The following is a 26978-nucleotide window of genomic DNA, read 5'->3' on the forward strand; positions in this document are numbered from 1 at the left end:
AACCCCCTAAATGCTGCGATTGAAACAGATTGCAGAATTTAGAAAGCAGGCAGAGGGAGGAAGTCACCTCTGCCCTTGGATCAGCGTCATCGCAGGGGCCAATCGTTGCCATGGTGACACAATGTCGTCATGACAACATCTGGGTCACCAGAGCAAGCAAACTTGCTAGATCATATGCAGTGCATGATGTAGCAAGTTTGTATGTCAGTGCAGTGCTGACAGCTTGTAAAGCATACCATTGCTATTCTTTTTAAGAGATCAGCCTGCAAAAATAAGATAGTGGGACAAAGTATAAAAAAGGGGATGGAAGGGGGGAAAAAAATGTTAGAGAAGGGTGGAGGAAAAACACGCGATAAAGACCAATGTAAACAAAAATTGTACCGCTGAAAACGTCATACAAACCACAATATAGCTCCATCAGCGGAAAAATAAAAAAAAGTTAAAGCTCTCAGAATAAAGAGATGCAAATATAATTATTTTTTCTATAAAAAATTTTTTTGTTTTAGCAGTTTTACACAAAAACTAACAAACAATACAAATGTGGTATCGCTGTAATCGCACCAACCTGAAAAATAGAGTAGTCTAATTACTTATACTGTACGATTAACGACGTAAAAAATAAATAAAACCAATTCTTCACCTGCTGTTTATTTCTTCATTCTGCCTCCCAAAGATCGCAGTATTGCTGGGCTCATATTTATCATGTGCTCTACACTGAGTGCTTACATTGGGGTTTCTGTGTAAATCTCTGAAATGTGATTCAGAAGGAACCCACAAAGGAAATTTCTCTATATTGAGGCAGATGGAGGAATTGTGGACGCCGTCTGCCTGTGATCCGGCGGTGCCCATCTTTTTAGGCGTGTATAAAAGTGCAGTCGGCCAGTTATGTGCACATCTGAAAAAAAAGGACACTGCCGAACAGAGGCCAGCCGGAATCCAGAGTAACACTATTGCCTCATTATAATGAATGGATCCCTCGGGTGTTTCATCTGAATCACAGCACTTGGGAGATTTAGATGGAAACCCTGATTTAAGGGCTCAGTTTGGAGTGCCGGATAAATGTGATCCCAAACATTATATAAAATGTTCCTAGCTTCAACTCAATGCACAAAAAATGTCCCCACTCAGGTAAGTGATCAGTCAACGGAAATATAGGGGCTTCCATGTTACTAGTTGTACAAAGTCTCCAGAAACGTGCTACGGCTCCTCGCCCTCCAAAAGAAATTCAGCAAATTCAGCGCTCCCAAATCAAAGTATGTAAAATGGGGTTTCTTATGGGGGTTCTGCTGTTCTGGCACCTCAGGCACTCTGCCAATGTGACATGGCACCCATAAACCAGTCCAGCAAAATCTAAATTCCAATATGGCGCTCCTTCTCTTCTAAGCGTTGCGCTGTGCCTCAAAAGTAATTTTCGACCACATATGGGGTACTAAGGAGAAATAGGGTCCATTTTCTCCACCTATCCTCATGAAATTGAAAAAATTTGGGGCTTAAACAACATTTTTGTGGGAAAAATGTATATTTTTTTATTTACACAGTTCAACGTTGTAAAATTCTGTTATGCACCTGTGGGTTCAAGGTGCTCTCCACACGTCTAGTTAAATTCCTTGAGGGGTCTAGTTTCCAAAATCGGGTCACTTGTGGGGGTTTTTCACTGTTTAGGCACAACAGGGGTTCTCCAAACACGACATGACACCCACAGACCATTCCATCAAAGTCTGCGTTCCAAAAAGTCACTCCTTTTTTGAGCCCTGCGCACAGCAGTTTTCTACATATGGGGTGTCTGCGTACTCAGGAGAAATTACACAACAAATTTTGGGGTTCATTTTTTCCTGTTACCCTTGTGAAAGTAAAAAAAAAAAAAATGGGTCTAAAGTAACATTTTTATGTAAACAAGTTAAATGTTTATTTTTTCCATCCACATTCTATTAATTCCTGTGTACCACTGGATGGGATAATAAACTTCTTGAATGTGGTTTTGAGCACCTTGAGGGGTGCAGTTTTTATAATGGTGTCACTTTTGGGTATTTTCTGTCATACAGAGCCCTCAAAGTCCGTTCAAAAGTGATGTGGTCCCTAAAAAAAAATAGTTTTGTAAATTTCATTGGAAAAATGAGAAATCGCTGGTCAACTTTTAACCCTTATAACTTCCTAGCAAAAAAAAAAATTATGTTTCAAACATTGTGGTGATATAAAGTAGACATGTGGGAAATGTTATTTATTAACTATTCTGTGTGACATAACTCTCTGATTTAAGGGCATAAAAATTAAAGGTTGAAAATTACAACATTTTCGCCAAATTTCCACTTTTTTTTTTCACAAACAAACGCAAGTCATATCTAAGAAATGTTACCACCATCATGAAATACAATATGTCACGAAAAAACTCTCAGAATCAGTGGGATCACTTAATACGTTCCAGAGTTATTACCTCAAAGTGACACCGGTCAGAAATGTAAAATTTGGCCTGGTCAGGAAGGTGAAAAGAGGCTTGGAGGGTAAAGGGGTTAAGCATGCAGAGTCGCACTGTTACTTTAAAATGGCTGCAACTTCTCAGTCGCTGGGATGGATACACCTCCACCTTGGCAATTACAAGTAATTTCTCCTTGTCACTTTAGTTTTGACTAAAAACATCTAAAGTGGTTGGTCTGAGCTGAATTGTAGTGCACGTCTATGAGCAGGAACAGACACGGCCCTTCATTGGACGACATTACCACTTGCGCTTCCACCTTGCAGGATTGCAGTAACATTTATAGATTAGGATACACTGCCGTTCAAAAGTTTGGGGTCATTTAGAAATTTCATTATTTTTGAAAGAATAGCAAATTTTTTTTCAATGAAGCTAGCATTAAATGAATCAGACATACACTCTATACATTGTTAATGTGGTAAATGACTATTCTAGCTGCAAACATCTTGTTTTTATTTCAATATCTACATAGGTATATAGAGGCCCATTTCCAACAACCACCACTCCAGTGTCTTAATGGTACATTGTGTTTGCTAACTGTGTAAGAAGGCTAATGGATGTTTAGAAAACCCTAGAAATCCCTTGCACAAGTATGTTAGCCCAGCTAAAAACGGTTTGGCTGATTTGAGAAGCTATAAAATTGACCTTTCTTTGAGCTAGTTGAGAATCTGAAGCATTACATTTGTTTGTTCTATGAAACTCTCAAAATGGCCAGAAAAAGAGAACTTTCATGTGAAACTCGACAGTCTATTCTTGTTCTTAGAAATGAAGGCTATTCCATGCGAGAAATTGCCAAGAAACTGAAGATTTCCTACAACGGTGTGTACTAATCCATTCTGAGGAGAGCACAAACAGGCTCTAACCAGAGTAGAAAGAGAAATAGGAGGCCCCGCCGCACAACTGAGCAACAAGACAAGTACATTAGAGTCTCTAGTTTGAGAAATTGACGCCTCACAGCTCCTCAACTGGCAGCTTCATTAAATAGTACACGCAGAACGCCAGTGTCAACGTCTACAGTGAAGAGGCAACTGCGGGATGCTGGCCTTCAGGGCAAAGTGGCAAAGAAAAAGCTATATCTGAGACTGGCTAGTAAAAGAAAAAGATTAATATGGGCAAAAGAACACAGACATTGGACAGAGGAAGATTGGAAAAAAAAGTTTTATGGACAGACGAATCAAAGTTTGAGGTGTTTGGATCACACAGAACATTTGTGAGATGCAGAACAACTGAAAAGATGCTGGAACAGTGCCTGACGCCATCTGTCAAGCATGGTGGAGGTAATGTGATGGTCTGGGGTTGCTTTGGTGCTGGTAAAGTGGGAGATTTGTACAAAGTAAATGGGATTTTGAATAAGGAAGGCTATCATTCCATTTTGCAACGCCATGCCATACCCTGTGGACAGTGCTTGATTATAGCACACCTCCAAATTATGCATGAACTATTTAGGGAAGAAGCAGGCAGCTGGTATTCTATCTGTAATGGAGTGGCCAGCGCAGTCACCAGATCTCAACCCCATTGAGCTGTTGTGGGAGCAGCTTGACCGTATGATACGCAAAAAGAGCCCATCAAGCAAATCCAACTTGTGGGAGGGGCTTCAGGTAGCGTGGGGTGAAATTTCTCAAGATTACCTCAGCAAATTAACAGCTAGAATGCCAAAGGTCTGCAATGCTGGAATTGCTGCAAAGGGAGCATTCTTTAACGAAAGCAAAGTTTGAAGGAGAAAATTATTCTTAATAATAAAAATCATTATTTCTAACCTCGTCAATGTCTGGACTATATTTTCTATTCATTTTGCAACTCATTTGATAAATAAAAGTATGAGTTTTCATGGAAAACACAAAATTGTCAGGGTGACCCCAAACTTTTGAACGGTAGTGTATATTCATGCCAATACTCACATTGTCCAGGAGGCGTTAGGGAAACTGCTTGGGCAATAGCTGAAAGAACTGACAGCTCTGCCAGTCCAATTCTGAGTTTTCCTCCTAAAGCTCTAGACAGAAAAACAGAAACAAAAAATATAAACAGGGACAAAAGAAAGGAATAAAGCAAAGTATAAGAGGATCTTTTAGAAAGCTCATACCTAGCAATGTAACGTGCTTCAGATTGTCTGCAAGCCACAAACAATCCTTTAATGATATCAATCTTCTTGTTCATAGCCTGCAATAAAACAGAATCAGCAAGTAAAGGAGAGCAAGGGAAGTTCTCCACAGACTAAGGCTGCTTACACACACACACACACACACACAAGACCTGTCAATCGACTAGAGCAGAGGTGGCTTCTCTCCGCACCGTTCTAGGTGACTGACAGATCTCTCACATGTAAGTAAATAGGTAGAGACGGGCCAATCACCTGCAGCGGTGCTGAAAGAAGCCGTTTGAGAGGACTTATCCCGTGTCTCCCTATAGTCCCAGCCAGATATTTAAATTATGTTTTTTCTTAAACACTGTAAACACTGGAGCATTTCAGAGAAAAACATATTGGCTGAGATCATGCGGTGAGGCTCTGATACATGTGGCCCGTGTTTTGGGCAGCATGAATGGAGTGGCAGGTTCACACCAAGGTGTCTTTCCACGGTTATTTGATATATGTTATGGCAGATTACCATTTAACCCTCAGCTGCCCACAACCTGGGTACCCAAACTCAGGGGGTTCTAGTGTTTTGATAATTTAGTTTTGCTTTTCTGCATAGAAAGTGGAAAAAAATATCCCAGTATGCAGTAGTCTCATTTGTTTTTGTGTGAGGCCGTGCTAGTAGTAGTGGCACAGAGCTCGTGTACCAGTCCACAATGCAGACAGGTTGGCGTGTTGGAGATGTACAAGGACAGAGATGAATTCTCAATTTGTGGACACGATCCATCCAACATCAAACACTATTATCTGCACATAGACTAAGGTGTAGACATAAGTTCTGGGGCCATTTCAGAAAGGCCCAACTGTACATCTTGCTACATTATTAGGGTAACTTGTACATATCAGCAGGGTGGTACTGATGAACCAGCCTTAGTAGAGATCATTATCAGACCAGCAGAGGTCTTATTGAAGTGAATAGGAGCTGAGCTGCAGTACAAAAGAACACCACTGCAGTGTGTATGGAGCCGTGCTTTTCTGGCTCTGAATAGCTTTAAAAAAACAGCAACTGCCAGAGCTGCAAACCACTGATCGTGGGGCTGTTTTTTTGGGCAGTTAGTTGAACTTTGTATTGCATTTAGGGGGGGAAATGTGGCAACCAAAAAAATGGCACTTCTGGCTAAAAATCTTTTTTTTTTTTTGCAGCGTTTACTGTTCTGTCAAAATCTAAAAGAATTTAACGCGATCAGGCTTTATGGATGCAATGATACAAAATACTTATTTTTTATGGTGCATATTGTTAACAGATAAAAGAAGAGGTGGTTTGAATTATTTATTCATTTATTTTTATTTATTTTTAATACTGTATAAACTTTGTTCCCCTTTTTAATCTCCCTAGGCATGACCGCAAAAGAGTGGCAGCCAAGGGGGTCTTCGGCAGCATTGCAACCCATCAGCATCTAGTGATTGTGTTGATGGGAGGTTAAGGAGCGCCCAGAACAGGGCAAACCAGGGACAGTATGCATTAACCCCTTAAGCCCCGCGGGTGGTTTGCACGTTAATGACCGGGCCAATTTTTACAATTCTGACCACTGTCACTTTATGAGGTAATTACTCTGGAACGCTTCAACGGATCCCCCTGATTCTGAGAATGTTTTTTCGTGACATATTGTACTTCATGATTGTGGAAAAATTTCTTCGATATCACTTGCGTTTATTTGTGAAAAAAACGGAAATTTGGCGAAAATTTTGAAAATTTTGCAATTTTCAAAATTTGAATTTTTAAGCCCTGAAATCAGAGAGATATGTCACACAAAAGAGTTAATAAATAACATTTCCCACATGTCTACTTTACATCAGCACAATTTTGGAACCAAAATTTTTTTTTGTTAGGGAGCTATAAGGGTTAAAACTTGACCAGCGATTTCTCATTTTTCCAACAAAATTTACAAAACCATTTTTTTAGGGACCACATCACATTTGAAGTCACTTTGAGAGGTCTTTATGACAGAAAATACCCAAAATTGACACCATTCTAAAAACTGCACCCCTCAAGGTGCTCAAAACCACATTCAAGAACTTTATTAACCCTTCAGGTGCTTCACAGGAATTTTTTGAATGTGGAAGAAAAAAATGAACATTTAACTTTTTACACAAAAATGTTACTTTAGACCCAATTTTTTTTATTTTCACAGGGGTAACAAGAAAAAATGGACCCCAAAATTTGTTGTGCAATTTCCCCTGGGCACGCAGTTACCCAATATTTGGGGAAAAAACACTGTTTGGGCGCACGGCAGGGCTCGGAAGGGAAGGAGCGCCATTTGACTTTTTGATTGTAAAATTTGCTTGAATAATTAGCGGACGCCATGTTGTGTTTGGAGAGCCCATGTGTGCCCAAACTTTGGAGCTCCCCCACAAGTGACCCCATTTTGGAAACTAGACCCCCCAAGGCACCTTTCTAGATGAATAGTGAGCACTTGGAACCCCCAGGTGCTTCACAAATTGATTCGTAACAATGAAAAAGTGAAAAAAAAAAACACTTTTTCATTTTTATGAATCAATTTGTGAAGCACCTGAGGGTTCCAAGTGCTCACAATGCATCTAGATAGGTGCCTTGGGGGGTCTAGTTTCCAAAATGGGGTCACTTGTGGGGGAGCTCCAATGTTTGGGCACACAGCGGCTCTCCAAACGCAACATTGTGTCGCTAACAATTTGAGCCGATTTTCCGTTAAATTTGTTAGAGGACACCATGTTGCATTTAGAGAGTCCCTGTGTGCCCAAACATTGGAGCTCCCCCACAAGTGACCCCATTTTGGAAACTAGACCCCCCAAGGCACCTATCTAGATGCATAGTGAGCACTTGGAACCCCCAGGTGCTTCACAAATTGATTCGTAAAAATGAAAAAGTGAAAAAAAAAAACACTTTTTCATTTTTATGAATCAATTTGTGAAGCACCTGAGGGTTCCAAGTGCTCACTATGCATCTAGATAGGTGCCTTGGGTGGTCTAGTTTCCAAAATGGGGTCACTTGTGGGGGAGCTCCAATATTTGGGCACACAGCCGCTCTCTAAATGCAACATGGTGTCCGTTAACAAATTTAACGCAAAATTGGCTCAAATTGTTAGCGACACCATGTTGCGTTTGGAGAGCCCCTGTGTGCCCAAACATTGGAGCTCCCCCACAAGTGACCCCATTTTGGAAACTAGACCCCCCAAGGCACCTATCTAGATGCATAGTGAGCACTTGGAACCCCCAGGTGCTTCACAAATTGATTCGTAACAATGAAAAAGTGAAAAAAAAAACACTTTTTCATTTTTATGAATCAATTTGTGAAGCACCTGGGGGTTCCAACTGCTCACTATGCATCTAGATAGGTGCCTTGGGGGGTCTAGTTTCCAAAATGGGGTCACTTGTGGGGGAGCTCCAATGTTTGGGCACACAGGGACTCTCTAAATGCAACATGGCATCCGCTAACAAATTGAATGGAAAATCGGCTCAAATTGTTAGCGGACACCACATTGCGTTTGGAGAGCCCCTCTGTGCCCAAACTTTGGAGCTCCCCCACAAGTGACCCCATTTTGGAAACTAGACCCCCCAAGGCACCTTTCTAGATGCATAGTGAGCACTTGGAACCCCCAGGTGCTTCACAAATTGATTCGTAATAATGAAAAAGTGAAAAAAAAAACACTTTTTCATTTTTACGAATCAATTTGTGAAGCACCTAGGGGTTCCAAGTGCTCACTATGCATCTAGATAGGTGCCTTGGGGGGTCTAGTTTCCAAAATGGGGTCACTTGTGGGGGAGCTCCAATGTTTGGGCACACAGGGACTCTCCAAATGCAACATGATATCCGCTAACAATTTGAGCCGACAATTTGTTAGCGGATATCATGTTGCATTTGGAGAGTCCCTGTGTGCCCAAACATTGGAGCTCCCCCACAAGTGACCCCATTTTGGAAACTAGACCCCCCAAGGCACCTATCTAGATTCATAGTGAGCACTTGGAACCCCAGGTGCTTCACAAATTGATTCATAAAAATGAAAAAGTGTTTTTTTTTTCACTTTTTCATTTTTACGAATCAATTTGTGAAGCACCTGGGGGTTCCAAGTGCTCACTATGCATCTAGAAAGGTGCCTTGGGGGATCTAGTTTCCAAAATGGGGTCACTTGTGGGGGAGCTCCAATGTTTGGGCACACAGGGGCTCTCCAAACGCAACATGGCGTCCGCTAACAATTTGAGCCGATTTTCCATTCAATTTGTTAGCGGACACCATGTCGCGTTTGGAGAGCCCGTGATGTGCCTAAACAGTGGAGCTCCCCCACAAGTGTCCCCATTTTGGAAACTATACCCCTCAAGGATTTTATTAAGGTGTATAGTGAACATTTTGAACCCAGAGGTACGGCACATTATTTGTTTACATTAGGTCATCATATTGAATAAGTTGTCATTATTCTTGAGCGCAAGTGCTCGCTACTTGAGTTTGCATCGGGTACTCAGGTATGCACCATGTACAGCGTGTGCTCGAGTGACATGCTCGAGTCCCTGCTCCGCATGTTTCACGGTTATTAGACACCCAAAAAAAAACATACGGGGATCGCTCGTGCATGGCAGGCAATCCCCGTAAAGTTTTTGGCCGCGAAGCATATGGGGCAGAGACTCGAGCATGTCACTCAAATACCCACGATACTCAATGCATACCAGAGCACCCGATGCAAACTCAAGTAGCGAGCACTTGCTCTCAACACTAGTCGCCATATAGTCATCTTTTTTTCTTACTTTTGAAAAAAATCCCAACCCCAGCCCTAGCCCCAGCACAACCCTAGCCCCAGCACAACCCTAGCCCCAGCACAACCCTAGCCCCAGCACAACCCTAGCCCCAGCACAACCCTAGCCCCAGCACAACCCTAGCCCCAAACCCAGCCCTAGCCCCAAACCCAGCCCTAACCCTAGCCCAATCCTAACCCAAGAGTTTATTTTTGACGCCGTTCCTTGTGCGGTATAAGTGATTAGACGACTTTATTCTTCGGGTCGGTGTGATTACAGCAATGCCAGAATCATATGGGGTTTTTATGACTGACAGCTGTCACACACTAAAAGACGCATTTTTTGTAAAATCTAGTTTTTGCATCGCCATATTTTGAGAGCTATAATTTTTCCAGATTTTGGCAGACAGTCATGTGACGGCTCGTTTTTTGCGGGATGACTTGACGTTGTTATTGGTGCCATTTTCAGGCACGTGACATTTTTTGATCGCTTTCTATTCCGATTTTTGGGAGGCAGAATAAACAAAAACCAACAATTCAGGAATTGTTTTTTTTTTATTTTTTTATTCTGTTCCGCGTGCGGTAAAATTGATGAGGTAGCTTTATTCTGCGGGTCAGTACGTTTACAGCGGTACCACATTTGTAACATTTTTCTATGTTTTGGCGCTTATACACAATAAAAGCTATTTTATAGAAAAAAATATTTTTTAGTATCGCTTTATTCTGAGAGCTATAACTTTTTTATTTTTCGGCTGATGGAGCTGTATGGTGGCTTGTTTTTTGCGGGACGAGATGATGTTTTCAGTGGTATCATTTTTATTTATATGCATCTTTTTGATCGCGTGTTATTCCACTTTTTGTTTGGCGGTATGGTGATAAAGCATTGTTTTTTGCTTCGTTTTTTTTTTTTTTTTACCGTGTTCACTGAAGGGGTTAACTAGTGGGACAGTTTTATAGGTCAGGGTGTTCCGGACGCGGCGATACCAAATATGTGTACTTTTATTGTTTTTTTTTTATTTTTTTTATAATAATATTTATTGATGGGTACATTATATTTTTATTTTTGGTGTATTATTTTTTTTTATTTTTTTATAATATTTTTGCACATTTTTTTTTTTTTTTTTTTCCACTTTCACACAGTTTATACGCTTTATTACTTTGTCCCACTCTGGGACTTTCACTTTTTTTTTTCTGATCGCCTGCATGGCACAGGAATGGAGCACCATCCCTATGCCATGAAGGCTGTCAGAAGTGCTCAGTGTGAAGATTGCTTGGAGATGCACTGCGCATGTCCAAGCAATCTTCCTGCTCTCTGGTGACCCGGATATTGTCATGACGATATCGGGTCGTCATGGCAACACCCGGGAAGCCTTTGCAGACTGCGCTGGAAGCCGGAAGAGGAGTTGAGTATCGCCGATCACCTCCCCTTGCCCCCGCAATGCCGCGATCGACTTCGATCGACTTCGATCGCAGCATCGCGGGGGTTAATGTGCTGGGAGCGGTGCAAGACCGCTCCCTGCACATAGTACCGGGTGTCAGCTGTGACAATCAGCTGACACCCGGCGGCGATCGCGCCCGCACAGCCTGTGTGCGCGCGCGATCGCGATGACGTACTAATACGGGTCTGGCTCTTAAGTCCCAGGGCACAGACGCGTATTAGTACGTCAGATGTTATTAAGGGGTTAAAGGGATTATCCCACGAAAAAAGTATATTTCAATCAATAGACCTTGGAATAATAATAACTTCCACAATTGGATGTGATTAAATAAAATGTTCCTGTGCTGAGATAATCTTATAAATGTGCCCCTGCTGTGTACTGTGTAATGGCCGTGTCTGACCGTACAGGAACATAGTCTGATCATACCACAGCTCCTTGACAGGGTGGGGAGCAAAAGAGTATACAGACATTACAGCAGGTGATTGCAGCGGATTCTATGTGGTAAAACATTTGCTTCTTGTTTTTAACCCCTTCACCCCCTTGGGTGATTTTCCATTTTTCCTCACCTTCTTCCAAGAGCCATAACTTTTTTTTCCAGTCAATATGGCCATGTGAGGGCTTGTTTTTTGTGGAACGAGTTGTACTTTTGAATGCCACCATTGATTTTACCATATACTGTACTGGAAAAAGGAAAAAAATTCCAAGTGCGGTGAAGTTGCAAAAAAAAGTGCAACTCCACAATTTGTTTTGTCTTTTTTATTCACCATGTTCACTATATGGTGAAACTGACCTGGCAATAGGATTCCCCAGGTCAGTATGAATAAGCAGATGCCAAACATGTATAGTTTATTCTTTAAGTGATGGAAAAAAAATTCCAAAATTTGTATGAAAAAAAGTTCGTTTGTCGCCATTTTCCAAGACCTGTAATGCAGGGATGTGGAGTCGGTAAGCCAAACCTCCAACTCCGACATTTCCATTACACCGACTCCCTCATACATGGCTCATGTTTAAGTGATAAATTTACTGTAGCACAGATTCATCTCAGCTAAAAGTCTAGACCCTTAGATCAGGAATAGGACAGATATTTAAAGGACATTTCATAACTTTCCCAAATTCTTATGAAAAAATATTCCCCACAAACTGCATTGAACTACTGTGCCCACAAATTATTATATATTTTAGGAGTTGGAGTCGGTCCATTTTATACCGACTCCACCAAAATGGGCTCCGACTCCACAGCCCTGCTGTAACGTTATTATTTTTCGTGATCTGGGGCCAGGTGATGGCTGATTTTTTTTTGCAGCTTGAGCCAACGGTTTTCATTGATACCATTTTGGGGTAGATACAATGTTCTGATCGCATCTTATTGAATTGTTTTGGTGTCTAAAAACTGTAATTCTGGCGTTGTTTTTTTTCTCTCATTACACCATTTACTAATCGGAATAATTTACTTTATCTTTTGATATATAAAGACATTTCAGAAAGCAGTGATTAAAAAAAAAATATATATACACATTTTGTAATTATTTTATTTTTAATGGGGCAAAAGGGGGGTGATTTGAACTTGTGCTTTTTGAATATTTTTTAAAAACTTTTGTTTTTTTCCCTTTTTAATTTATTTAATAGTCCCATTAGGAAACTATTAAATAAAGCACTGCTATGTATAGCAGAAATCACGATCTATGAATGCAGGCCACGGGATTCACAATGACAGGCACGGGGGTCTTCTGCAGACACCCAGCTGTCACGTGACAGGTACTGCTGATGGACGGGACTTGTGACGAGCTTCCAGGCTGTTAAATGCCACTGTCAGTGATTGAAGTGCAGGGAAAGAAGAGCGCTCGGCGCCAAAGTCCTCATCAAAGCAGGGACACGACCGATGACACATATACATATACACAAGTGCTTCTCACTAAGTTAGAATATCATCAAAAAGTTTATTTATTTCAGTTCTTCAATACAAAAAGTGAACCTCATATTATATAGAGTCATTACAAACAGAGTGATCTATTTCAAGTGTTTATTTCTGTTAATGTTGATTATAGCTTACAGCCAATGAAGCACTTGTATACATACACGTCATCGGCCGTGAAGGGGTTACACATGTTCTACCTCTCAGAAAGCAGCAGTTGCGATCTTATGCTGTGCTGCCTGTATAATCTTTTGCTTCCCCCCTGTCCAGGAGCTGTGGTATGGTCAGACTATGTTCCTGTACGGTCAGACACAGCCATTACACAGTACACAGCAGGGGCACATTTATAAGATTATCTCAGCACAGGAATTTATTTTTTTTGTTGTTTAACACATCTAATTGTGGAACCTATTAAAACAAAATCTATTAATTAAAATGCACTTAGTTTGTGGGGCAACCCCTTTGGATGCCACTATCCAGTATTGTCAGGGCATTTAAGAAGTTATCAGTAAGCATGGTTTAGCTCCAAACGCTGCTGTTACACGCAGATGGCAGCTATAAAACACAGCTGTCATTCACTGGGTATAGAGCTTTTGATTCTGTTGCATAGAACCGCACGTGGCATGTGATGTGCTTGTACGTCTCACATTGAGACGGTGTAAAATAATTTTGATAAACTGGATAACCCCTTGGTATTTTATGTACCCCAAAGTGCGCTGATAAAAAGAATGGACAAAATAAATTAAAAAAAAAACAACTTACTGACAGCCAAAATAGGCTTGGTCTTTATGCACTAATCTTCTTAAAAAACTGGATTATTTTGGCTCTGAGTTAATGAATGAATGAATGAATGAATAGATGTTGAATTGGGTACAGTAGTTCAGTGCAGGATATGCTGTAAATTATTTACATAAGAATTTGGGAAAGTTATGAAATGTTCTATAAATATCTGTTCTATTCCTGATCTAAGGATCTCGGCTTTTAGTGGAGATGAATCTGTGCTGCACTTTATGTACACGCTCAATAGCGAGATGAATCTGTGCTGCACTTTAGGTACACGCTCAGTAGTGAGATGAATCTGTGCTGCACTTTATGTACACGCTCAATAGCGAGATGAATCTGTGCTGCACTTTATGTACACGCTCAGTAGTGAGATGAATCTGTACTGCACTTTATGTACACGCTCAGTAGTGAGATGAATCTGTGCTGCACTTTATGTACACGCTCAATAGCGAGATGAATCTGTACTGCACTTTATGTACACGCTCAGTAGTGAGATGAATCTGTGCTGCACTTTATGTACACGCTCAGTAGTGAGATGAATCTGTGCTGCACTTTAGGTACACGGTCAGTAGTGAGATGAATCTGTGTTGCACTTTAGGTACACGGTCAGTAGTGAGATGAATCTGTGTTGCACTTTAGGTACACGGTCAGTAGTGAGATGAATCTGTGCTGCACTTTATGTACACGCTCAGTAGTGAGATGAATCTGTGCTGCACTTTAGGTACACGGTCAGTAGTGAGATGAATCTGTGTTGCACTTTATGTACACGCTCAGTAGTGAGATGAATCTGTGCTGCACTTTATGTACACGCTCAGTAGTGAGATGAATCTGTGCTGCACTTTATGTACACGCTCAGTAGTGAGATGAATCTGTGCTGCACTTTATGTACACGCTCAGTAGTGAGATGAATCTGTGCTGCACTTTAGGTACACGCTCAGTAGTGAGATGAATCTGTGCTGCACTTTAGGTACACGCTCAGTAGTGAGGTGAATCTGTGCTGCACTTTAGGTACACGCTCAGTAGTGAGATGAATCTGTGCTGCACTTTAGGTACACGCTCAGTAGTGAGGTGAATCTGTGCTGCACTTTATGTACACGCTCAGTAGTGAGGTGAATCTGTGCTGCACTTTATGTACACGCTCAGTAGTGAGGTGAATCTGTGCTGCACTTTATGTACACGCTCAGTAGTGAGGTGAATCTGTGCTGCACTTTATGTACACGCTCAGTAGTGAGGTGAATCTGTGCTGCACTTTAGGTACACGCTCAGTAGTGAGATGAATCTGTGCTGCACTTTATGTACACGCTCAGTAGTGAGATGAATCTGTGCTGCACTTTATGTACACGCTCAGTAGCGAGATGAATCTGTGCTGCACTTTATGTACACGCTCAGTAGTGAGATGAATCTGTGCTGCACTTTATGTACACGCTCAGTAGTGAGATGAATCTGTGCTGCACTTTAGGTACACGCTCAGTAGTGAGATGAATCTGTGCTGCACTTTATGTACACGCTCAGTAGTGAGGTGAATCTGTGCTGCACTTTAGGTACACGCTCAGTAGTGAGGTGAATCTGTGCTGCACTTTAGGTACACGCTCAGTAGTGAGGCAGTGAGATGAATCTGTGCTGCACTTTATGTACACGCTCAGTAGTGAGGTGAATCTGTGCTGCACTTTATGTACACGCTCAGTAGTGAGGTGAATCTGTGCTGCACTTTAGGTACACGCTCAGTAGTGAGGTGAATCTGTGCTGCACTTTAGGTACACGCTCAGTAGTGAGGTGAATCTGTGCTGCACTTTAGGTACACGCTCAGTAGTGAGGCAGTGAGATGAGTCTGTGCTGCACTTTAGGTACACGCTCAGTAGTGAGATGAATCTGTGCTGCACTTTATGTACACGCTCAGTAGTGAGATGAATCTGTGCTGCACTTTAGGTACACGCTCAGTAGTGAGGTGAATCTGTGCTGCACTTTAGGTACACGCTCAGTAGTGAGGCAGTGAGATGAGTCTGTGCTGCACTTTAGGTACACGCTCAGTAGTGAGATGAATCTGTGCTGCACTTTATGTACACGCTCAGTAGTGAGATGAATCTGTGCTGCACTTTAGGTACACGCTCAGTAGTGAGATGAATCTGTGCTGCACTTTAGGTACACGCTCAGTAGTGAGGTGAATCTGTGCTGCACTTTAGGTACACGCTCAGTAGTGAGGCAGTGAGATGAATCTGTGCTGCACTTTATGTACACGCTCAGTAGTGAGATGAATCTGTGCTGCACTTTAGGTACACGCTCAGTAGTGAGATGAATCTGTGCTGCACTTTAGGTACACGGTCAGTAGTGAGGTGAATCTGTGCTGCACTTTAGGTACACGCTCAGTAGTGAGGCAGTGAGACGAGTCTGTGCTGCACTTTATGTACACGCTCAGTAGTGAGGTGAATCTGTGCTGCACTTTATGTACACGCTCAGTAGTGAGATGAATCTGTGCTGCACTTTATGTACACGCTCAGTAGTGAGATGAATCTGTGCTGCACTTTAGGTACACGCTCAGTAGTGAGATGAATCTGTGCTGCACTTTATGTACACGCTCAGTAGTGAGGCAGTGAGATGAATCTGTGCTGCACTTTATGTACACACTCAGTAGTGAGGTGAATCTGCTGCACTTTATGTACACGCTCAGTAGTGAGGTGAATCTGTGCTGCACTTTAGGTACACGCTCAGTAGTGAGGTGAATCTGTGCTGCACTTTAGGTACACGCTCAGTAGTGAGGTGAATCTGTGCTGCACTTTAGGTACACGCTCAGTAGTGAGGCAGTGAGATGAGTCTGTGCTGCACTTTAGGTACACGCTCAGTAGTGAGATGAATCTGTGCTGCACTTTATGTACACGCTCAGTAGTGAGGTGAATCTGTGCTGCACTTTAGGTACACGCTCAGTAATGAGATGAATCTGTGCTGCACTTTAGGTACACGCTCAGTAATGAGATGAATCTGTGCTGCACTTTAGGTACACGCTCAGTAGTGAGGCAGTGAGATGAATCTGTGCTGCACTTTATGTACACGCTCAGTAGTGAGATGAATCTGTGCTGCACTTTAGGTACACGCTCAGTAGTGAGATGAATCTGTGCTGCACTTTAGGTACACGCTCAGTAGTGAGATGAATCTGTGCTGCACTTTAGGTACACGCTCAGTAGTGAGGTGAATCTGTGCTGCACTTTATGTACACGCTCAGTAGTGAGGTGAATCTGTGCTGCACTTTAGGTACACGCTCAGTAGTGAGATGAATCTGTGCTGCACTTTAGGTACACGCTCAGTAGTGAGGTGAATCTGTGCTGCACTTTATGTACACGCTCAGTAGTGAGGTGAATCTGTGCTGCACTTTAGGTACACGCTCAGTAGTGAGATGAATCTGTGCTGCACTTTAGGTACACGCTCAGTAGTGAGATGAATCTGTGCTGCACTTTAGGTACACGCTCAGTAGTGAGATGAATCTGTGCTGCACTTTAGGTACACGCTCAGTAGTGAGATGAATCTGTGCTGCACTTTATGTACACGCTCAGTAGTGAGATGAATCTGTGCTGCACTTTAGGTACACGCTCAGTAGTGAGGTGAATCTGTGCTGCACTTTATGTACACGCTCAGTAATGAGATGAATCTGTGCTGCACTTTATGTACACGCTCAGTAGTGAGGCAGTGAGATGAATCTGTGCTGCACTTTATGTACACGCTCAGTAGTGAGGCAGCGCTGTGGAGTCAGAAGTCAGGGGAATTGAGGAGTTGGAGGTTTGCCTTACTGACTCCGCAGCCCTGATTTAAGAAATAGGTGGCTTAGTGTCCATGAGTGAATAATGAAGCATTTGTGAAAATGTCCTTAAATTAGTCATTTTAAAATACATGTATGTGTAAATGTGTTTATGTTCATCTTAGTGTAATTCTGCTGTCCACCGACAGGAATAATAAGCTGCTGTTACCTGAATTGCAACAATCAATCAATCTCGCCTTTGTGGTCTCCCCTCACACAAATTATGTACCAGTCATATCTCACGTGTATGTCCAGCATTGGAGGGTGTGCTACAATTAGCGCAAAAGGGTTTGGCCTCTGAAAGATGAAGCAATCTTGCACAGTATTTCTCTGTATGCAATTGAAGGTACTTACAGTGTTACCAGTCATCCTGGCGATATCTTTTAGTTTGCTGAAAACACCTGAGACCATGAGCTTGGGAGGTGTGAACATGGTTCGCTGATTACCACGGCTGCTTTCAGCAACAAGCCCTAGGTCTCCCTTCTCCTGAGCTTCAGCCTTAATTTTGTCTAACTGTCGACCTGAGAAAACAGAACATTTAAATAAACATGAACTATTACAAAGAATCTGTCGAATAGTATTCGCTATCTAATCTGAGAGCAGCAGTAGGTGCATAAACACTCATTGCAGCGCTGTGTCACTTACTTGGCTGCTTGCTGTAGTTTCGGTAAAATCTCAGTTTTATCAGCAGAAAATCAGTAGAGAACTAGTAAACCTGCTGCCAGGTAGTCCTTCATATTTATGAGTTCTGTATAAACCTTCCCCACCAGTGATTGGCAGCTTTCTGTATACACACTGCATAGGCAGAAAGCGGCCAATCACTGGTGGGGGTGGGGTTACACAGAGCTCAGAACTCTGAGAACTGGTAGATCTGCAGCAGAGAAAGCAGTGATTTTACCAAAACTGCAGCAAGCAACCCAGTAAGTGATGCATTGCTGGAATCCAGGGATCTGCCCCTACATCATGCTGCTTTCAGATTAGGTAGCAAAAACTTGGTGATTCCCTTTAAGTATGCGCATATACAAAAAATAAACATTTATAAACAGTATAATAAAAAAACATTGGGACTGAAGTCCATGCAATATTAACATGTTTGTTAGCATTCTAATACCTGCCAGCCACTTTATTTGCAAAAATGACTTAAAGAGAATCTGTTAGAAGGAAGAACCCTCCTAAGTCATCTATATGGGCATGTAGGTCATAGGAAGCTGAATAAAGTGATACCCTGATATCTGTGATCTGATGTCTTATTTCAGAGGAATGCACATTTTTCTTATGTGTAAATGAGCTGTTCAGGGCTCTGGGGAGGATGCTGCCTGGAAGATAACTCAGCCTCCAGAGATTATTGTACATGGAGGGGGAGTTACCAGTGTGAGACAAGTAACTAACACAGAACAGGATTAATGAACTTTGTCTTCTTGCAAACACGTTTTGCTTGTCACAGCTCTGCTGTATTGTAACAATACCACCCCCTGTCTGCCTGTTAGATGGAAGCTGAGAGGAACCTGCAGATGTGTCAGGTATAATCACACACAGCTCTGCAGTGAGATCAGGAGAGCAGAGAGCGGGCATTACACATCACACTGGTAACTCCTCCTCCATGTACAATAATCTCTGGAGGCAGAGTTATCCTCCAGGCAGCGTCCTCCCCACAGCCTGGAAGAGCTCATCTTTATAAAGTGATAAATGATGATTTCTCAATAACAAGGCCTCTGATATGAGGCATACAGGGAGGACTTTTTTCAGCTGTCTATAACCTGTAACCCATTCACAACAGATGGCAATCTTCAGAACTCTCCATAAAGAGATTGTCTCATCTTTTTTTTTTTCTTTGATTCTGGCTATGATGCTGAACCCGCATCTTTCCCTGCACTTGATGGCCAATTTAATCAGCCATCAAGTCGCACTAACAGACGTGTGTGGATTGGAGATCCACCAGCGGCTGTTAAGAAGTTAAATGGTACATTCAATCACTGACAGTGGCATTTAACATACGCAGACAGGAAGTATATCATTGATCCCTCCCATCAGCACCCATGTCCTGTGATCATGGGGCTCGATGGGTTGTCATGACAGCCGCGGATCTGCTGAAGACCCCCAAGCTTGCCATCACGATTGTCCTGTGAAAACAGGTCCATAGCCGGGGTTCATAGGAGATTGTGATTTCTGCTATACATAGCAGTGCTAAATCACTGTTATGTATAGCACAGGCAATCAAATGATTGCAGCTGCAAGATTCCTAAAGGGACAATTAAAGGGGTACTCCCATCTCCAAGATCTTATCCCAATATGTAGTAGGTGGAATACTAATAATAGCAAATACTATACTACATTTCTAATTGTAGGTATTTTTCATTCGCTATGTCACTTACCTCATGTGCAGGCAATACAGGACCTTAGGTATCCACGGTTACGACCACTAGCAGCTAGCTAACTGTCACTGTATCAGTGGACATAAACATGGATACCTAAGGTCCTGCAATGCCTGCACATGAGGAAAGAGACATAGCGAATCAAGAATACTATACTATATTTCTAATTGGAGGTATTTGCTAATATTATTATTATTACATCTACTATATATTGGGATAGGATCTTAGAGATGGGAATACCCCTTTAAAGACGGATTTTGGTAAGACCTTACCTGTAAAATCCTTTTCAGCGAAGGAAGGAAGGAAGACACAGGATCATTACTAGTGGGTAGGCGGAGCCCCACAGGATAGTGCACCTCAGATTTATAAAAGTGACGACCGGCCCCTCCAGCCTAGGCTCCTCCTACTCCCATGATTCTCCAGTCCGTACACAAGCTAAGGAAGAGCAGACAACACCAGAGGAGCAACACAACCTCTTCTGAAAACTCAGAAAAAAAGAGAGAACAGGTTATGCATATAGTAGAAGAAACCACACAGCCCCAGGTACTACTCACTGGACCTGACAACTGCCATGAGCTGGCAATGCTGGAACAGAGTCTTTGCGCGCCAACCCCAACCCAGATAACCGCCATCAGAGAGGAGTCGTGCCGCATCTGAAAAACTATAATAAACTTCTGCCATGGGAGGGTGCTGTGTCTCCCTTCCTTCCTTCGCTGAAAAGGATTTTACAGGTAAGGTCTTACCAAAATCCGTCTTTCAGCAGCAGAAGGGAAGGAAGGGAGACACAGGATCATTACTAGTGGGACGTCCCAAAGCAGTCCAGAACTCAAGGGTGGGAAACAATGGCAGAATCGCCAACACCCCAACAACTTAGATAAACGAGCAACCAGCGCTAAACTCAAGTTAAAGAGATAACCTAAACCACCGCAGCCTGCAGGACCCTACGTCCTAGGGCAGCATCAGCGGAAGCACTGACGTCCACCTTATAAAATTTTGTAAAAGTGTGAACGGAACGCCAGGTAGCTGCCCGGCAGAGTTGAGCTGCCGAGCCCCCTTGGTGAAAGGCCCACGACGACCCCACAGCTCTAGTGGAGTGAGCTCGAACCTTAATAGGGCAAGGCTTGCCTCTGAGCCGATACGCCTCTAGGATAGCCGACCGTATCCACCAAGCTATAGTGTCTTTGGAAGCCCGCTGACCACGCCGACGACCAGCAGGAATCACAAAAAGGGAGTCCGACTTCCGAAAACCTTGCGTGATTGAAAGATAAAACTTCAAAGCCCGCACTAAATCCAACGAGTGCAAGGCCCGCTCCTTTGAATTCCTCGGTTCTGGACAGAGTGAGGGCCACACGATGTCCTGATTAACATGGAAATGTGACACCACTTTAGGCAGAAAGTCACAACGGGTGCGAAGCACCACACGATCCGAGTGGAATTCCAGAAAAGAGGGCGAGCAAGACAATTCAGAAACCCTTCTCAAAGAGGTGACCGCCACCAGAAAGGCCACCTTCCAAGAAAGCAAAAAAAGCGTAGCAGAATCCATAGGCTCAAAAGGTCTGTGTTGAAGAGTCTCCAAGACTAGATTAAGCCGCCAAGGAGCTACAAACTTCTTCCGAGGCGGAAACTGACGTGTTACCCCGCGAAAAAAGGAAAGCACATCCCTGTGCGAGGCAATAGCCTTCCGAAAAAGCAAGGATAGAGCAGATACCTGACCCTTGTCCAATCCATATTGCAGGAAGGCCAATAAGTTGGGAATGGAAAAAACCCTTGGGTTTCTTGAAGATCCAGAACACCACGAAAAGAAGGCCTCCCAAGTTTTGTGATAAACCCTAGTCGTAGCAGGCCCTCTGGCCACTCGCAGAGTGGCAATGACCTCGGCTGAAAACACTTGACGGGTCAAGATTTCGGTCTCAAGAGCCACGCCGTCAAACGAAGAGACTTCAGGTCCGGATGACGAATGGGTCCTTGGGTTAACAAGTCCGGGCGAAGAGGTAGTGGAAACGGAGGTGCTGCCAGAAGCGACACCAGCGTTGAAAACCACGCCCTCCTCGGCCAATCTGGCGCCACCAAAATTGCAGAGATTCGCTCGAGTTTGATCCGTCTGATCACCAGAGGTAGTAAAGATACCGGTGGAAATACGTAGATCAGCTCGAACTGGTCCCACGGGGCTACTAGAGCATCCACCGCCACGGCCTCTGGGTCCTTGTACCTGGACATGAACGTCAGAATCCTGGCGTTCAGCCTGGATGCCATCAAATCCACTTCGGGAGTTCCCCAACGGGAGCACAGCAGTGCAAACACTTCCGGATGAAGACTCCATTCTCCCGGATCCACATGCTCGCGACTGAGAAAATCCGCTGTGATATTCCGCACTCCTGGAATATGAATCGCGGAGATGACTGGAACCCTGGACTCGGCCCATAACATGATCCGAGAGACCTCCATCATGAGTCTGGAACTCCTCGTCCCGCCTTGATGGTTGATATATGCGACCGCTGTCGCATTGTCCGTCTGAACTCGGACTGGCAGACCGCTCAAAGGGACCGTCCAATGGCGGAGGCAGAGAAAAATCGCCCTCAACTCCAGGATATTGATCGGCAGAGAAGACTCTTCTGACGACTAGACTCCCTGAATCCAGAGATCATAGTAACATAGTAACATAGTTTGTAAAGCCGAATAAAGACTTGCGTCCATCAAGTTCGACCTGTTAGTTCTGTAATTGCTAAAGTTGATCCAGAGGAGGGCAAAAACCCCAAATGATTTGGCCAATCTTCACCTGAGGAAAAATTCCCTCCCGACTCTGAAACCAGCAGTCAGAATAAATCCCTGTATCAACCTACTATTTTATTTTATTTTTAAGTATATGCTGAAATCTGCCTGGTATCTAGAAATGCATCCAGTCCCCGCTTGAACTGGTGTAGTGAATCCGACATTACCGTCTCCTCACTCAGTGAATTCCATATTCTCACTGCTCTTACCGTAAAGAACCCTTCCTATGCTGGTGCTGAAACCTTTTGCTCTTCCAGTCTTAGTGAATGCCCTCTTGTTACCGTAATATCCCTCCTTTTGAACAAATCCCGGGCAAGATCTCTATACTGTCCCCTAACATATTTGTACACATTTATTATGTCCCCCCTCAACCTTCTCTTTTCCAGGCTGAATAGTCCTAGTTTTGCCAACCTCTCTGGGTATTGCAGTCCCTCCATTCCCTTTATTAATTTTGTTGCCCTCCTTTGTACCTTTTCAAGCTCATTTATATCCTTTCTATATATTGGGGCCCATAACTGAGCACAGTATTCCAAGTGTGGTCTGACCAGTGCTTTGTACAGTGGAAGAACAATGTTCTCATCCTTTGCAGCTATACCTCTTCTGATACATCCCATTACCCTGTTTGCCCTTACAGCAGCGGCCTGACTCTGGGCACTCCAATTTAGTTTGCTATCAATCAAGATGCCCAAGTCCTTCTCCATCTCTGAATTCCCCAATGATTTCCCATTCAGTGAGTACTGGTGACTTCCATTTTTCCTTCCCATATGTATGACCTTACATTTCTCCTCATTAAACCTCATTTGCCATTTAATGCTCCACCTACCCAGCTTATCCAAATCCCTCTGTAGGTCTGCACTGTCCTCTTTTGTATTAATTGTTTTACATAACTTTGTGTCATCTGCAAATATTGATATTTTACTATTTATCCCGTTGACTATGTCGTTAATAAAGATATTAAATAACATTGGGCCTAGTACAGACCCCCTGTGGTACCCCACTAGTGACGCTTACCCAATCTGAGTATATTCCATTTATAACCACCCTCTGCCTTCTATCCTTTAGCCAGTTAGCTACCCACTTGCAGACATTTTCCCCCAGCCCCATCATTCTCATTTTGTATACCAACCTATTATGTGGCACGCTATCGAACGCTTTTGAGAAGTCGAGATACACGACATCCACTGGTTCCCCCTGATCTACTCGAGAGCTAACCTCCTCGTAGAAGTCAATCAGGTTTGTTTGGCAGGAGCGATTCCTCATGAATCCATGTTGGTTCGGGATTAAAAGATTATTAGCATCAAGATGCTCCGTAATTGCCTCTTTAATGAAGCTTTCAAAAATTTTGCCCACAACGGACGTCAGACTCACCGGCCGATAGTTTCCGGCGTCACTTTTCGCTCCCTTTTTGAATATTGGCACTACATTCGCCTGTCGCCAATCAAGTGGCACAGACCCAGTCTCAACAGAGTCCTTAAATATAAGATATAACGGTCTGTCTATCACATTACTTAGTTCCCTTAGTACCCGTGGGTGTATGCCATCAGGTCCTGGTGATTTGTTTATTTTAATGTTACTGAGGCGTTTCTGTACCTCAACTTGGGTTAGATTAGTCATACTTAGTGGAGGATTAAGCTTGTCACTTCTCATTTCTCCTGTTAGTTCTATTTCCTTTGTGAAAGTTGTCGAAAAAAAATTATTTAATAGATTAGCTTTATCCTCATCTTTCTCTATGATTTTGCCTTCCTCACTTTTTATCGGTCCAATATTATCCGATTTAATCCTTTTACTATTTATATACGTAAAGAACAGTTTGGGATTTGATCTACTTTCCCTAGCAATACGTTTCTCTGTTTCCTCCTTCGCTATTTTTATTTGTTTTTTTACAGGTTCTCGTTTTTTCCTTGTAACACATTAGTGCCTCCTTACTGTTTTCCTGTTTTAATCTCTTGAATGCCTCTTTTTTGCTATTTAACGCCCCTTTTACGTTCTTGTTCAACCATATTGGTTTCCTCTTATTTCTGGCCCTTTTATTCCCATACGGTATATACCTCTCGCACTGAGTATTCAGAATTCTTTTGAAGGTTTCCCATTTACTATTCGTATTCCATTGATTAAGTACTTTGTCCCAGTCAATAAGTTGAAGGTTTTATATCAGCTGATCAAACTTCGCCCTCCTAAAGTTTAATGTTTTTGTTGTTCCCTTATTGATAACCCTACTGAAGGGCATTTTGAAGTCGATAATATTATGGTCGCTATTACCTAGGTGCCCCCCTATCTGTACCTCCGTTATTCTATCAGGCCTATTAGTCAATATTAAGTCCAACACGGCCTTCCCTCTCGTTGGTTCCTGCACTAGTTGGGAGAGATAATTATCCTTAATATTTGTCAAGCACCTTTTTCCTTTCTGAGATCTACAGGTTTCTGTTTCCCAGTCAATATCCGGGTAGTTGAAATCCCCCATTACAATCACTTCATTATGTTTTGCTACTTTGTCTATTTGTCCTAATAGCAGATTCTCATTCTCCTCTGTTATATTGGGTGGCTTATAGCAGACCCCCAGTAATATTTTATTATTATTTTTAGTTCCCTCTATCTCTACCCACATGGACTCGACCCCCTCTTCTCCCTCTCCTATATCTTCCCTCAGTCTGGGTTTTAGACATGACTTTACATATAAGCAGACTCCTCCGCCTTTCCCCTGTTTCCGGTCCCTTCTAAATAAACTATAATCTAATAAATTTACCGCCCAGTCGTAGCTATCGTCTAGCCAAGTCTCTGTTATACCTACGATGTCATACCTCTCCTCCGATATAAGCGCCTGCAGCTCATCCGCCTTATTGGTCAGGCTTCTTGCGTTGGTCAGCATGCAAGATAAAACTTTGGGGTTATTTAGCATCCTATTCTTCTCTAACGATCTAACTGTACTATCCCCACCCCCCTCTCCACCCTCATTATATTCACTTCTCCCCTTCCCCCTTGCTTGCCTCACATCCCACCTATTTCCTTGGTTTCCCCCCCCCCGTCTCTAGTTTAAAAACTCCTCCAACCTATTAGCCATCTTCTTCCCCAGCACCGCTGCACCCTCCCCATTGAGGTGCAGCCCATCCCTACGGTAGAGCCTGTAGCCGACCGCGAAGTCGGCCCAGTTCTCCATGAACCCAAACCCTTCTGCCTTGCACCAACTCTTTAGCCACTTTTTCACCTCCCTAACTTCCCGTTGGCGCTCCTGTGTGGCTCGCGGGATTGGTAGTATTTCTGAGAAAACTACCTTGGAGGTCCTTGCCCTAAGCTTCCTACCTAGGTCCCTGAAATCATTTTTAAGGACCCTCCATCTACCACTCACTTTGTCATTGGTGCCGATGTGGACCATGACCGCTGGGTCTTCGCCAGCCCCACCCAGTAACCTGTCAACCCGATCCGCGATGTGCCGGACTCGAGCGCCAGGGAGGCAGCACACCGTTCGGCGATCCCGGTCTTTGTGACAGATTGCCCTGTCTGTCCCCCTAATAATAGAGTCACCCACTACCAGAACCTGTCTTGCCTGCCCTACACTTCCCCCCTCCCCCTCATTACTGGAGCATACACTCCCCCGGCGGTCAGAGGATCTGTCGTGCTCCAATAATGCCGGTTCTGAACCAGCCTTCCTATACTTCTTCCCTCTATCCCTCCTAACTGTTATCCAGCTCCCTGCCTGTTCAGCCTGCACTTCCCCTCTATGCTCCACCCCCAGTATTGACCCATTGAGTGTCTGCTCGGTAAGCAGCAAACTCCGTTCCATGTTGTCGATGCTCCTCAGTACCGCTATCTGAGCACTTAGATCCAGAATTTGGGCTTCCAAGTGCACGATATGCTCACATCTCTCGCAGCAGTATGGATCCTCGAGCGGTTGCTCACGGAATGCATACATTGCGCAAGATGTACACTGCACGGCTCCGGCCAAAATGGACGTCATTCTAAATATGGGGATACAGTCAGTATATATATACAAGTACAAAACACAATTATTTATATATAGGTGTATGGACGGGGATCAATTAGGGATGTGCAAGTGTATCAATTAGATATCGGCGGGGGATCAGTAAAGTATGGACGGGGGATCAATTAAGTATCAAGTATGGACGGGGGAATCCGATAAGTAGGTCAGGTGGATTAATTAAGTAAAAAGTAAAGATCGTTCCAAACTCCCCCCCAGCCCGTCAGGCTGGCATCGGTGGTTATGACCGACCACCGTGGAAGGAGGAAAGATTTCCCCAGGGATAACACCTCCGGACGTAACCACCATCCGAGAGACTCTCGCACCCTGCGGGAGATAATGACACTGCGATCCAGCGAAGCCGGCGATCGATCCCAACGGGTCAGAATGAGATCTTGGAGACCCCTGGAATGAAATTGAGCAAACGGTACCGCCTCCATTGTCGCCACCATCAGACCCAGAAGGCGCATACACCTTCGAAGGGACATTGCCGTCGTCTACCTCATGGCTTGAACCTGGTGACGAAGGTTCGCTTATTTGTCCGGAGGCAGGGACACCACTGCCCGTACCGTGTCGAAATGCATTCCCAGGAACAGGATCGACTGTGACGGCTCCAGAGAAGACTTCTTCCAATTGACCAGCCAC

The 26978-nt window shown here is 43.4% G+C and overlaps 1 protein-coding gene across 2 annotated transcripts in view; it reads right to left on the bottom strand.

Moving 5' to 3' along the window:
* Nucleotides 1-26978, bottom strand: part of LIG1 (DNA ligase 1) — a 313956-nt gene that overhangs the window by 151234 nt on the left and 135744 nt on the right. For both annotated transcript variants that reach the window (XM_073657816.1, XM_073657817.1), the window contains 3 exons: nt 17574-17740; nt 4551-4627; nt 4369-4460 (listed from right to left, as the gene is read on the bottom strand). In XM_073657816.1, coding sequence (XP_073513917.1) covers nt 4369-4460; nt 4551-4627; nt 17574-17740 — 336 coding nt within the window. The remainder of the gene's footprint in view (nt 1-4368; nt 4461-4550; nt 4628-17573; nt 17741-26978) is intronic.

Source organism: Phyllobates terribilis, unplaced genomic scaffold (genome assembly GCF_046119375.1).
Source record: "Phyllobates terribilis strain yellow unplaced genomic scaffold, ASM4611937v1 Scaffold_12__6_contigs__length_324123572, whole genome shotgun sequence".
Taxonomy (NCBI): Eukaryota; Metazoa; Chordata; class Amphibia; order Anura; family Dendrobatidae; genus Phyllobates; species Phyllobates terribilis.